The 14,044-nt window shown below is 51.7% G+C and overlaps 1 protein-coding gene across 1 annotated transcript; it reads right to left on the bottom strand.

The window, feature by feature from the left end:
- Positions 1–82: 82 nt before the first annotated feature.
- ESCO2 (establishment of sister chromatid cohesion N-acetyltransferase 2) lies at positions 83–13,916 on the bottom strand. Its single transcript, XM_084283274.1, has 11 exons — positions 13,865–13,916; positions 12,644–12,706; positions 10,406–11,366; positions 8,437–8,524; positions 6,037–6,097; positions 4,386–4,509; positions 3,242–3,373; positions 2,906–2,995; positions 2,192–2,335; positions 1,763–1,947; positions 83–806 (listed from the first exon to the last, which is right to left on the bottom strand). Exons 2-11 carry the CDS (start codon positions 12,688–12,690, stop codon positions 668–670), a joined length of 1,971 nt encoding a protein of 656 aa, XP_084139400.1. The 5' UTR covers positions 12,691–12,706; positions 13,865–13,916; the 3' UTR covers positions 83–667.
- Positions 13,917–14,044: the final 128 nt, after the last annotated feature.

The following is a 14,044-nucleotide window of genomic DNA, read 5'->3' as shown; positions in this document are numbered from 1 at the left end:
CCACCTCCTTTAAAGAGAAGAGCTTTTTGGTTTCCCTTCCTCCTCCGTGCACAGAAAGGAGCCCAAGCAGCAGCGTTTCACACATTTTATTGAGCAGGCAGGGGCAGCTCCCCCTGCACCCCGCTGGGAAGGTTCCAGACCTCGCACAGCAGAGGCTGAGAGAGATCCTGCCCCGAGCCAACTATTTACACCCAGCTCCTGCTCCCCGCCATCTGCGTACATTCAGAGGCTGCTCTGCCCCAGCCCAGCCCTTTACATTCATCTCCTGCACGTTCAGGATTGATTTCCAAGCACAGTGCACATCAAGCTCCCCTCCTAAGCTGCTCACACACACACACGCAGTGCAGAGCTGGGGGTTGAACACCCACGCCTCGGGGAGGAAGCAGCCCTCTTTATATTAAAACTCTGAAAGGAATTAAGTTACTGGCAATAAATTTTTTTAACTTTCGGAAGAATTCTCTGCGAGCCAAGCAAGCTTCTGCTCGGTTTCACAGCAGGTTCCCAACCCCACCACAACTCTGTACCAACAGGGAAACCTTCCCAGAGCTGGAAGAAGGCAGCAGGAAAGCAGCGTTCAGCCAGGTACCAGCACCACCGAGTTACTTGAAAAACAAGGAATTAGCTCAGCTGGCTTCAGCTCCCCTCGATGTGTGAGAAACGAGGCGGCTCAGTTGCCGTGCACGAAGTTGTAGACGAGGAAGCTGGGCGTCCCGCAGTACCTGGTGGCAAACAGCTTCCCGTCGGGCGTGGGGTCGGAGAAGGCGATCTCCTCGGTGCTCAGGTAGCTGCCGTACATGAAGGTGCTCCTGGAAGGAAGGAGAGAGCCGTCAGCAGGCTGCAGCCCCCGCTGCTCCTTGATTTAACTCCGCTAATTGCCCTGCCCTCGCTGCCAGGAGCTGTCGCTTCTTCAGCCTGGCTCTCACACCGGAGAGGAAGGCTTTGAGGACGCAGTTGGCCCTCCTGGATTCCAGCTTCGGGAACCAGGAGGCGTTTTCAGGTTAGTACAAAAAAAAAAAGCAATTTTAAGCACAGACAGAAATCACCGTGCCTAAGGACAAACACTGGCAGCTCTGGAGGCAGGAGAAGCAGCCCTGACTGATCAATTTTCAGAATATTGAGCTCCAGATATAACAGCATCTGGTTATATATTTATAAATCTACATGTATGCCACACTTCAGATGCATATTTAGATGTACAGCGAGCAGATATTAGGAGATAAATATTACTACAGGCTCATGAGATAAATATTATCTAAATATTATCGTGAGATAAATATTATCTAGGTAAATATTACGACAGGCTCATGGATAGCCATCAAGCTCAACCTCGAGGCAGGGTTCGAACAGATGGGGGACGCCCTCCTCGTGCTTGATCAGAGCCAAACACACTTGAGAAGCTCCCAATTTCCTGCTCGGAAGAACTTGAAGTGTTTGCTCCGTAAATAAAAACCTCTTGCAGCACGCTTTCTCTCGGAAAAGGCAGCCCAGGGAGCTGTGTGTTCCGCCGTCAGCTTGGCCACCACTCGTGTCAGGCTTCAAATACACCTTTATTTACACCACCAATATTTAGATCCATGAATAAATCCGATAACCCCGGGTTTCAACCCACCTGCTAACCCCACCCCAGGACGAGGGGATCTCAGAGGTGCTCGGCAAGAGGAGCCCACACCTTTAGCACGTTGCCTCCGAGCGCTTTCTGCCGCAATCCCCGTTCCCTCCCCGAAAATATCGCCGCCCCTACCCGCTGGGATCCTCCCTGTACCTGACCACGTCCACCATGCGGCGCGCGACGCCCTTCCTGCGGGCCAGCCCGAGCACCCAGATCCTGCTGACGCCGCAGACGGCGGGCTCGGGGCGCGTGGAGCAGCGCCAAGCACGGTGCTGCTGCAGAGGGTCCTGCCCCGGGCTCTGCGCGGCCACCACCGGCTCGGCCAGCACCCGAAACGCCTGCAAGGGACAAGGAAAAGAGTGAAGCTGCTGCTTCCAGCCCCTGAGACCCCCCAGGGGGGTTTCACAGGGCAGAAAACCCAAAGCAGGGTGAGGTGGAAGCTTGCTCTGTGCAAATCTCTCTCACAGATACCTGCACGAGCTTTTCCTGCGTTTTATTTTTCCCTCTCCTGTGCAAGAACAGGATTTCGTGTATTATCAGCCCGCAGTTTTCCCCTCTTCCCAATTAATTCCCAAATCACACCTGCTTGATTGACTCAGCCACCAGGCATCCGACAATCGTCTTCTCGTTGGACACAAACAGGTAGGTCTTGGTCTTGGCTGGGCAGCTCAGCGCCACTTGCTGAAATCCCAGCTCGTTATCCACGATCTCTCGCACGTCTTCGGCCTGAGGAGAAAGCGAGGGACGCGTCAAGGCCCCACAGTTCCTCAGCTCAGCACAAAACCCCCCCAAAAAGGGCTCACTTCCCTCGACTAATCCCGTGCTCACTCAAGGTCAGGCTTCACGAAGCAGCCACAAAATGTTTTGCAACTTTTTTTTTGAAATCCCGTGATGCCTGCAGCCAGCCTGGCAGCTCTGTTGTTTTTCAGACAGCCCCAAGCGGGCTCTTCGGGTGCTGTTTTTAAACAAAAACACTTCCCCATTTACCAAGAGCCCCCTGCCAGCAGCCGTTCCCTCTGCCTGCACCAAGAGGGGGCTCTCACTCGCATCTCCCCCTTGCAGAGCACAAATACCAGCCTCGAGGACTGAAGAGCCCAGGTTGTGCTGGTTATTTAGGGACAAAACAGAGGGGCAGGGGTGGGATGTGCATCCTCAGCGCCCCAAATCACTCACACCAGAGCTGCTGTGACCCTGCCGAGCCCCATGAACTGCCAGGGGATGTCTGCTCGCGCGCCGGGGAGCGCGGCCAGCAGAACTCCCCCGCAGCACAACCCCCCAAAACAAACAGCCTCACACCTTCTTGACGGCGTACTTGGGGTCAGCTGGAAGGATCAGGACGATTTTCCCATCCCAGAACTCCGCCACAACCCGCTCTTTCTTCCAGCCCTGCCGCAGAGAGGAGGGGGAAAAATAAAATACAAAAAAAACCAACACGGAGTTAGCGGTTTGGCCAGAGGGGAAGTGATTCAGCCGTAAGCTGAGCCACCTCGGCGTGCAGGAACAAAGCCAGGTCGCAGCCATCCGACCTTCGGCTGGAGCTGCACACAGCTCTCACGCTCAGCTCGCTCCTGGGTGACAAAATAGGACAAAATATTTGCCTGCAGCTGCCTCGCTGCCCCACCTGGCCCTTACCACGTAGCGCAGCGCCTCGAGGAACCTCTCGTGGTGCTGGATGTGCTGGGCTTCGTCCTCGGGGCTGCCAGCCGTGTAGATCATCCCGCACGACTTGCAGCCCACGGCCCCGAAATGCTTCTGACCGGCGTCCTGGGGGAGAAAGGGAGGTGGGATAAAGCGAGGGTCCCGCGGGCTCGGGTTCAAAACCACGCTCGGGCGAAGGAACGAGGGGAGGAAGGGGGTTGTGGCAACAATAATCAGGCTGGAGTGTCTGGTTTCGTGGGAATGCAGGAAGAGGAGCAGAGCTTTTGCTTGTTTGCAGAACTTTCAGGGCTACATAGCATAAAATCACTCGCAGGGTACAGCGAATGCGTTATTTGGAACGAGGCTGGGAGCAGATGGACGGGCGAAACTCCGCGCCAACAACGTAAAACCACACCGCAAAAACAAAGGCAAACCGTAGGGGATTTTCTGCCAGTTCTCTTAAAAAAAAAAAAGGAAACAAACCAGCAACATTTTCACAGCTCTGTCAGAGTGCAGGGAGAAAAGGAACTGGGTGCCAGTTGTGCAGCAGCAGGTTGTTCAGCAGTGGCACGCGCCGAAGCCTCACTTGTTAAGGGTTTGGTTTAGTTCCCTGCATGTGAGCCCCTGCAGCAGCTCTTTTCCTTTCTCCACGTCCCCTTTTGGGTGTCCCCATCCACCCCCTGTGTCCTGAAGGTGTCCCCTCTGTCCTGAAGGTGCCCGGCTCTCCGTCGGTCCCAATCCTGCCACCGTCCTCTGCCGTGGGCACAGCCCCAGGCTGGATCCACTCGGGCAGGGTTAAAAATAGGCAGGGACCCGCCTGGGGCAAGGGGGAGCCGGGGTCCTGCTTCTGCCTGCCTCCTGGAGGAGTTTTTGTTAAATATTTCTGGCTGCAGTACTCAGCTCTTCACCCAAATCACACTAAGTGTTAGCCCCTGGGGGTGGGAAGGGGGGATGTGTAGGGTTAGGGTATAAAGGAAAAGGAAAATGGGGAAAAAGTGGGAAAAAATAGCTCTGCTCTAATATATCAGTGTTATTTAGCACCAGCTCTTCCCAATCTGTTGTATCTTGCCTTATTAAATGCTTTCAAAAAAAAAACAAAGCCACCCCCTGAGTCCAGTGCACCCCGGGGGAGCCTTACGATGATCATCTGGTCCCTGGAGCACGATTCCTTCGCCCTCTTGCTCTTCTGCAGGCCGTGAGCTGCTTTGGCAGGTGGGCTGGATCCGAAGGGAGAGCTCAGATCGTCCAGAGCAGGCTGCGTCCTGAAAATCAGCACAGAGAAGAGTCAGCCCTGCAGCTTTCGGCAGCATTTTGGGAAAACCCTTTGAGGGGAGCGGGCTGAGACACGTTTTTCCCCTGGCTGGTGACCCAGACACGGAGGATTTACAGGAATTCACCAGTTTGTGGCGTGGGTTTGAGCTACAGGGAACGAGCACTGGTTAAAATCGTCAATAATGATGTTTTTTTCTAACCTTACCTTTCGGCTTCTGCGTGGTTTGAGGCATTTCTCGAGCAATTTTAAAAGGGGAAATCTTAACTGCTGTGCTGTGACCCCGAACGGGGAGCTAATTTGGAGAAGACACCAAACAACTTCACAGATTTCCATCCTAAAGGGAATTTAGTTAATCCCAGCCAGCAGCACTGCCAGACCCCAGCGCTCCCCCTGACCCACGGGAGGAATTTGGAAAGCAAATATTGCCATCAGAGCTCGCTTTCAACACCTCTCCGTGGCACAGCCCTGCAGTAGCAGCGAGCTTTGGAAGGTTTGTTTTGGCTCGTTTCTAAGGAATTTTAAAGGTTTTCGTGGTTGATTTTTGTATGGTCACAACAAAGCAGGCTCAGGGTGTTTCTCTAATGAACAAAACCTATCGAGAAGTTGATTTAATAGAGAGGGATTCACATCTCTGGCTCTTGCATGGGAAGAAAAGTCTTCTTCCACCACAAACCTGAGGGTGCAGCAGGAAATTAATCAAAGAAAGGAGCTGCTCAGAAGCAGGGACATCAGTTAGGACAGCTACACCTCGCCAGGCAGCTAGGAGGCACAGTGCCTGTAGGTAATTTAGCAAGATCTTGCTTTTTACAAAACCAAAAGGCCAACTTTGAATATTTCCCTGTCCTTCTGGTGCTGGGGGGCTCCAGGGAGGGTCTCACGAGGGCAGAGCAGAGGGGACAGCCAGCACAGAGACTGGAAGTCACTGCTGTTACGGGAACCCCAGCCACAGAGACAGAAATCATATGAATAAAGACATAAAAACCCTTTAGGGGGCCCAAACAGCACCAGTGCTGTGCCATTTTTGGTGATGAACACATCCTGAGACTGTCCGACCTTTTTCTAACAATTTCATCTATTTTTTTTTAACCTATCTATCTAATTATTTATTAATAACAGTTAAGAGAAATCCTTTATTTCCTTTATAGTTCCAAAAGTGAAGCCTATCAGCTCAAAACCATAGCAAAACCACAAGCTAAATGTACCACGGAGAGCAAACAAACGTGTGTTTCCTTATTCTCGGGCTAGCAGCCACCTAAACCCAGTGCTCCATTTGTTGTTTGGCCTTCCCTTAAGCAAAACAAAACAAAAAAATCAAGAAAAAAACAACTCCCAAACCTCACAAGGCTGATTTCTCTTCTCTCAGTGCACAGAGACAGAAAGCCAAGCTCCTGTCCTGAGCGTGTGTGTGTGTAAAAACGCGTATTTGTATGTAAATGTATAAAAACAATTTTTTTTTCTGCAGATAAGACTCGTCTGGGAGTAAAATTAACTTCTTCTGGGAAGAAGATGAACATACCTTTTCTTGGTAGCAGGGAGAGCACTGAATATGGGGTAGACCTCTGCATTTGAGGATGAAGCTGGAAAAGAGAAGAGAAATTATTGTGCTTCGCTCATCTTTAGCTGCAGCACACGTCGAGGCATGGAAAGAGGAATCCAAGCACCAACGAGACTTCGGAGTGACACGGATCTGAACCCTACAGAGCTTTTAGGATTGCCAGGAAGCTGTCGCTGTTGCAATACATTAAAGTTTTGTTCAGGAGTGGTGCCCCCACGTCCTCACCTTCACGGCACTGCTCAGGGCACCCTGAGCTTTCCCCTGACGTTTGCAATCAGGAGCAGTCACATCCAGCAGAAGTTGCTGCTGTGGTCGTGTTCCTCTGGCTATTAACAGAGTTAATCAAGCACAGGTTTCTAATTTTCCCTTATTTTGGCTAAGGCAAAGTGCTCGACTGCTCTCTGCTCTCATTTCTGACTGGATTTGCTAACAGACAGAGACTTCTCGGTAATGACAGAAACCTAAAAAAGTGCCTAAGCTGACAAGTGGAGCTGACAGCCTCCAAAACCCAGGCTGTGAGGATGAACCAGTTCCTTCTAGGCTCAGGACGCAATAAAAACGTCTCTTGTTAACAGCAGAAGTGGAAAGGATTCAGGAGTCAGGAAGAAGGCAGCAATAAATAACAAAAAGCCTCACATTTCCTAGAAATGCAGGAGCTTAGAGGGCCAGGACGCTTCTTGGGAAGGGCCCCAGCAGACAAATAATGTCAGGAGGTTTGGGGGAGAGTGAGGGCAGCAGCTTTTTGAACAGGTGGAGGAAGCAGAACCGGGAGCCTTGCAAAGAAAAATGGGGATCAAAGACAGAAACGTGGCCAGCAGCAGAGCGCGAGGCACCTCGGGACACTGAGAGGGGGCGCAGAAATGATGAGCAGCAGGAAAACAGAGCTCACAGCTCCAAAATCAAACAAGTTCCCGTGTGGAGCAAGTGTAAAGAGGGGAAAAAATAAAGGGATAAGCTCAGGAGTGCTGGCAGCTTCCTCGACAGATTAAGTCCAGATGTGCAAGGAGTGGAGTGAGACAAACTTGGCTCCAGCAGGGGTTTTAAATGCACTGGAGTGCAGGGAATCACAGCAGGGACAGAAATCCACGGGGAAAACGCATCAGGAAGGTGAAGGGCTGAAAGCAGAAAGAGCCAAATGTGAAATAATCTCCTCCTAGAAAGCCACAGGGCCAAAAAAGTGATAACTTTGAGAGGAAGAGCCAGAGGTGAATGCTGCCTGGAGAGGACACAGATGTCAGCCCATGACGCCACCTGCAGCGTCTTTTTAGTTCAATTATCAATGAAATAATTACCCAGGAGCAGATCATTAGCTCCATTAAGACCTAAAAGACCTAAAAACTTCCACGCGGTGGAAAGAAAATGCTCGGGTAAATTCTGCATCTTCGGATTGGCACGGAGCGGGCTGACCCAAGGCTATCGGGGCCAGAAAAGGTAACGCTGACAATGGGGAAAAGGGAAAAAAAAAAGCAGGGAATTGGGAGCAAACCACACAAATTGCACATTTCTGCAAGCTTCCTGGCACACGTTAGGGCGTGCTTGGAACGTGAGGCAGGAGGTCGAGGCCAGTGGCTTGTTTTGCCTTACAAATAAAACACACGAGCAACACATTTTCCTTTTACAGCCTTGGCATTCCCAAGGGAGGAATGAAAGCCTGGCGATTAATTTCTAATTCCTGACGATTTCCCTGTATTAGCGGGGGAAATTTGGCGTAGATAAACCTGCTACAAGAAAATGGGGAAAGCTGGCAGGGCCAAAAACGTCCTGGTCCAATAATTAGCGTCAAAAATTCACCGCCAAGACAAGAAATGTAGGGTGGAGCTCCCTGGGCCACCACCAGGAATAGATAACAGATGCTCCCGGCCCTGTAGATGGCAGAGAGGGAGGTGGAAGAGATTGATTTAAAAAGCATTCCTAGGTTGGAAAGGGTTGGGAAAAAACAGAGTGAGATAAGGAGGAGGGGAAGCAGCGGGGGAGCCTGGCCAGGAGGGACAGGGCTCGGCGTGGAGGAAGCAAACAAATGATGTCGGGTGACTGAGAGTCAAGATTTAAAAGGAAAAGTGGAAGGATTGGGGTAATTTTGTCCAAGAAGAAGGCAATAGGGGAAAAACTGGGCTTTGGTGAGCAGTAAGGCGAAGAGGAAGGCCTGGTTGGGTACCAGGACAAAACCCAGTTGACGTCTGCTCGCCATGAGCACAGATTTCCGTCGCTTCTGCCCAGCTTTTTGGGACGCAAACCCGGAGCACAGCCTGGGAACTCAGCAAAGCTGCTCTTGGGGGATGCTAAAAGACCTTAAAAAGCCTCTTCCACCTCGTTTCCCTGCAGCAAACGGCCAGAGGCCGAGAGAGGTGGGGTGCAACTTACCTTCCCTGTCCCCTCTGTGCGGAGATGGGCTCGGAGGAATAACATCATCCGGCTCCTGGGCTGGGGCAGCGCCGATTTCCTCAGCACCCTGGGAATGGAGACAATTTTATTAGGGTCAAAAAAAAACCTCCCAGCTCTCAGGGAGCAGCTACAGAGCCCCCTGCAGTTTCAGCACCCCTGCTGAGGTGCAAAAAGGAATTAAAATCATGTCTCCTTCCAGCTTTTTTGTTGTCTGCTGACACCTGGCTATTTTTCACCACGGTTCCTTCCTTACCTCAGGCTGAATTCTGAGAGCATTCCCTATATATTAAGAAAGTTTTAAGTGTTAATTTAGTTTAGGTGTCTAATTAAAGCAACGCTCACCTGCCTGCATCCTGACTGTGACCTGAGCAGGGAACACAAGCACTGTTTTAACACCTTATGCACCTTAGCAAAGAGCATTGCGCCTTATATCCAAATTAAGGGCTGCCTTTCCTTCAAAACTTGTAGGGTTTTTATTTCAATTAAGCAAGAGATTTCCCTCCTAAAGGGAAAAGATCCCTCCCTCCCATATAGCCTTAAAAAGTGCAGTTTAAGCAGCTCCAGAACGAAACAGTTTTAGGTCTGAAGGGACAAATCCACCCAAAAAAAGGAAAAGGGAGGGAGGAATTCTAAAATCACTGGAAAAATCACTTCTCTGTAGGGGCTCCCCAGCTTGTCAGTCAACATCCTGAAGGATTTCCCTTTATTTAGTTATTTTCACTCTCTCGTGTCATTGCTCTCATTATTTTTTTCTGCCTTGGTCTGCTGTAAGCGTTTGAGAAAGCCCACCTTCTCCAGGCAGTCCTAAAATGCCTGATAATGAACCTTGGCTCTTTCTTACCTCTTTCTCTGCCATCCCTCGAGGCTGACGCCCGCTATGATCAGGGCACGATTGTACAATTTAAGAATTAGGCAATTAAATTACAATTAAAGGAAATAAAGCGTTCGGTGCTTTAACAATCCCGGTGATTCTTTAAAAGCAGAGATGTCTGAAGCTGAGGGATTTGTGGGGTGAGTTTTGTTTTGTTTCTTTCTACAGAAACAAACTCTGGAAGCCTCCCACGTAAATTCTATTAAAATCAAAGTTTGCCAAGCTGATTTTTTGCCTTAAACTCTGCTCTTTTCGCATGTTTTTTTCCCAGCCTTGGGCACTCAGCGGGCGAAGCAGCTGCCTCCAGCAGAACGTGAAACCAGATCAAGGCCAAGCTCAGCCCGTGCAGGTTTCCCTGCCCCCCCGGTGCCCTCCCTGCTCCCACGTGGCTTTGATGCCAGAATTTGGTGAGAAAAAACGCCCCCGGGTGTCACAAAGTCGTCTGGGGACCTGCTCTGAGCTCTGCGTTGGGGCATTTCTGTGCCACCCTTCCCTGTCACACCTAAGCATCGTGTCAGGAAGCAAGGTCCACACCCCGAGCTAACCAATCCTCCTCCAAATAATAAAATAAAAATAAACAGTGCTTAAAAAAACGCTTAAAAAAAAGCAGGGCCATACGTTAGCACGAGATATATGCTAAAAAACAAACAAAAAAAAAACACAGAACAGTTAAATCAGGCACCAGGAGTATTTTCACTGCTGGCTCAAGGGGTAAGGGTTGCTTACGCCCCTCCAGCGAGCTCCTGCGAGCTCTCAGCTCTTCCAAGAGGCCAGCTCGAAGGAGTTTGGTTTGTCACAGGGTGAGAAATGCGGGCTTGCCTCCGAGAGGGGAGCCCCGAGCCAGCGTCTGCTGAGAAACCTTGGGGAGAAGACAGCCAGGGAGCAGCCCGAGGCGGCTAGCGCCTCCCGATTACAGCACCCAGCCCTAAAAAAAAGGCCCTAGAGAACCAGAAAATGGGTTGGTTTTTTGTGAAAACGTGGTGCAAGGGAGCTGCCCTTCCTTTTTCAGGACCCTCTGAGGTTCCTCACCAAGCTGGCTCAGCCCACATCACCAGGACGTGTCCCTCTGCCACCTACCACCTTCTCTGCGTCGCTGTCACCTGCAGCAGGAGACTCGGGGGGGCTGGAAGGGACAGCAGGGGTGCCCCCCGTGCTCTGCAGGGACACTTTTCCTTCGCACGCTGCATTTTTCCCTTCCTTTCCGTGCCTCAAATCCTCTCCGGGCTCCTCATCTCCCTCCTGAGGCGCAGCAATCCCGCTCTGGGAACCCCCCACCTTGGGATTTTCACTTGGAGGTGCCAAACGAGCCGTGCCAGCTGCCCCCGCTGGGCTTCTTTCCGCAGCCCCGGGGGGAATTTGGGGAGATTTGGGCTCTCCGGGGGTTTTTTTGGAGCGCGACCTCTTCCCGGGGGAAAAAAACGCCGCCCCCGCCTGCAGCTTCAAGGCCGGCTTCACCGTCAGGCTGAGCACTCGGAAGGGCGAGTCCATCTTCTTCTTAACCAGGCAGGGAGCGTTCTCCTTCTCCACGCCGCTTTTCGGAGCCGGGGGGGGCGCCTTCACCTTCTTCACTGCTTTGGGGACGTTTCTGGGGGCGTTTTTGCCGTGTTTGGTGCTTGTCGCAGCCCTGGCGCTGGTTTTCCCGCTGAGGTTCGTCCTCCTGCTCGCATCCAGACCACCTCCAGCACCCTTCCCCTCCCCAAAAAGCAGCTTCCCAGCCAGCTGCTTCCTCTCCAGCAGGGTGAGGTACCGCTTCTCCTTGCTGTAGAAAGACACCACGGGCACCAGGGGCTGGCAGGAGGATTTCGGGGCCGATTCCGATTTGGGAAGGTTGGCAGCTTGCAGGGGGGACACATCCAGCCTCCTGGAGGGCGCTGGCTTTGCAGGATCAACCTCATTTTCCTTCTGCTCGTCCCCAGAGCCCGGAGACCACTTGATTTGGGACGCACACCAGTGCCTCCGGCACTTCTTGCGCGGTGACAGCCCGGCGAGGAAGCCCAGCGGCCCTCTCCTCACCGGGGTCTCAAAAGCAGAGGCTGGGCTGCGAAAAGAAGTGAAGAGAAAACATTTTGGGTGCAATTCCGAGCTTTCCAGCTCTTATTTCGCTCAAGTAACTCTTTAAGTTTCACCCAGCTGAGCTGCTGTACCTGTAAGTGCCCATAAAAAACACAGACCTCAGAAAAAACACCGCAACCTTGCCACTCTCTGTGGGTTTTTTTTAAACATCAAATCAATTCCTGGACCAAATTTACCAAAATTCCAAGCATTTTGCTTCCTGGAGCACAACCGACACCCTCAGCACCACCCAAAATGAGGAGAAAAGCCCCGATTTCCTTCACAGCACCCCTCTCACCTGCCCCTGCTTGCAGCCGACCTCAGGAATTTGCCCTCCTGCTGCCTCCCTCCTCCTCAGCTTTTTTTTTTTTTTTAATTTTCAGCTTTGCGTTAAAAGATTTGGAGGGTTTTGGGGGGATCTAACTCACCCCTCGGGCAGAAAACGTTAGTTTGGTTCTAAAATAAAGCATTAGGTTGGTTTTACGAGGAAAATAGGGATTTAGGAGGGGTTAACGGACCTGTCAGGGGGGCTGTGGCTCTTTTGTTTTTAAAATAAGGCATTAGATTGTGGGTTTATTAGGAAAATAAAAGATTTAGCAGGTGTTAAACACACCTATCAGGGGGGCTGTGGCTCCTTTGTTTATAAAATAAAACTGTAAATTGATTTTATTAGGAAAATAAAAGATTTAGGAGGGGTTAAAGTACCTGTCAGTGGGGCTGTGGCTCCTTTTTTTAAAAAAAGAAAGCATTAGGTTGATTTTCAGAGGAAAATAAAAGATTTGGGAGGGGTTAAACACACCTATCAGGGGGACTGTGGCTCCTCTGTTTTTAAAATAAAACTGTGAATTGATTTTATTAGGAAAATAAAAGATTTAGGAGGGGTTAACAGACCTGTCAGTGGGGCTGTGGCTCCTTTGTTTTAAAAATAAAGCATTAAATCGATTTTAAGAGGAAAATAAGGATTTAGGAGGGGTTAAACACACCTGTCAGGGGGGCTGCGGCTCCTTTGTTTTTAAAATAAAACTATAATTTGTTTTTATTAGGAAAATTAAAGATTTAGGAGGGGTTAATGGACCTGTCAGTGGGGCCCTGGCTCCTTTTTTTTAAAAAAAATAAAGCATTAGGTTGATTTTATGAGGAAAATAAAAGATTTAGGAGGGGTTAAACACACTTATCAGGGGGAATGTGGCTCCTTTGTTTATAAAATAAAACATTAAATCGATTTTATGAGGAAAATTAAAGATTTAGGAGGGGTTAACGGACCTGTCAGGGGGGCTGCGGCTCCTTTTCTGCGGGGTGCGCGTGGCCATGGCTCCGCCGGGGCGCCTAGAACATGATTTTAGTGGGGTGAGAGATTTTGGGTTAAAAAAGGAACAAATTGGTAATGAAGGAAGGGAAAGGGGAGGCTGGGGAGGAGGAGGGGTGCGAGCCCCATCCCGTCCTGCTGTCCTGGGGAGGGTGAAACCCTAAAGCACCTCAGGGCAGGGTTTTGGGGTTTCCCTGCCCGGAGGGAACCCAGCAGGGTTCCTAGACCCCAGATCCATGATCCAGACCCAGAGCAGACCCCAAAACCAGACCCCAAACCCCAGACCCAAACCCTAGACCAAGACCCCAACCCCAGACCCGTGATCCTAAACCCCAGACCCAGGTCCTAGACCCCAATTCCCTGACCCAAGACCCATGATCCCAGACCCCAAACCTAGATCCTAGACCCAGTTCCTGGACCTCAGACCCAGATCCTGGACCCCAGTCCCATGATCCCAAATCCCAGACCTCAGTTCCTACAGCCAGGTTCTAGACCCCAAACCCAGCTCCCAGACCCTAGACCCACGATCCCAGACCCTAGACACATGATCCTAGATCCCAGACCCCAAACCCCAGCCCCAGATCTTAGACCCCAGTTCTCAGACCCCAAACCTTAAACCCAGGTCCTACACCCCAAACCCCAGACCCAGGTCCTACACCCCAGACCTATGATCCTAAACCCAACTCCTAGACCCCAAACCCAGCTCCTAGACCCAGTTCCCAGACCCCAAACCCAGATCCTAGACCCCAGACCCATAACTCCAGTCCCCCAAACCCCAGATCTCCAGAGCCACGATCCTAGACCCCAAACCCCAGACCCCAAACCCCAAACCCACATCCCAGACCCCAGTTCCCAGACCGCAAACCTTACACCCAGCTCTTACACCCCAGACCCACGATCCTAGACCCCAGACCCAGGTCCTAGACCCCAGACCCAGCCCCTAACCCCCAGAACCAGGCCCCAGGCCCCACACCTCAGCCCCCAAACCCCAGCCCCTGACCCCAAACCCCAACCCCAGACCCCAAATCCCAGCCCAGCCCCCAAACCCTGGCCCCACCTCCAGATCCTGACCCAGACCCAGGCCCCAGACCCCCAAGAGCCCCGATCCCAGACCCCAAACCCCGACCCCAGACCCCAAATCCCCCCCCCGACCCCAAACCCCCTCCCCGCCCCCTCACCCCGCCGCCACCGCTCCCGCGCCTCAAACCCGCGCTGCTTCTCCCGCCCGCCCAGCCCCCCCTCCCCATTGGCCCATCTCCTTGCCACTCAATGCACCTCGCATCGCCATTGGTCGAGCCGCTCTCTGAACCCGCCTCGCTCGCCGTCCGGCCAATCAGGTAGCAGAGCTCACCAGATAG

Source organism: Netta rufina (genome assembly GCF_964035555.1).
Source record: "Netta rufina genome assembly, chromosome: 3".
Classification (NCBI taxonomy): Eukaryota; Metazoa; Chordata; class Aves; order Anseriformes; family Anatidae; genus Netta; species Netta rufina.
This window is presented reverse-complemented; position numbering and strand designations above follow the sequence as displayed.

Bases quoted from the DNA above. Each gene is read 5' to 3' on its own strand.
- ESCO2 (XM_084283274.1), bottom strand. From the start codon at position 12,690: ATGGCCACGCGCACCCCGCAGAAAAGGAGCCGCAGCCCCCCTGACAG. The intron at 8,525-10,405 runs GTAGGTGGCAGA...CTCCATTCCCAG, and splicing joins ACAGCGACGCAGAGAAGGTG to GGTGCTGAGGAAATCGGCGC. The intron at 6,098-8,436 runs GTAAGTTGCACC...TCTCTTTTCCAG, and splicing joins GCACAGAGGGGACAGGGAAG to CTTCATCCTCAAATGCAGAG.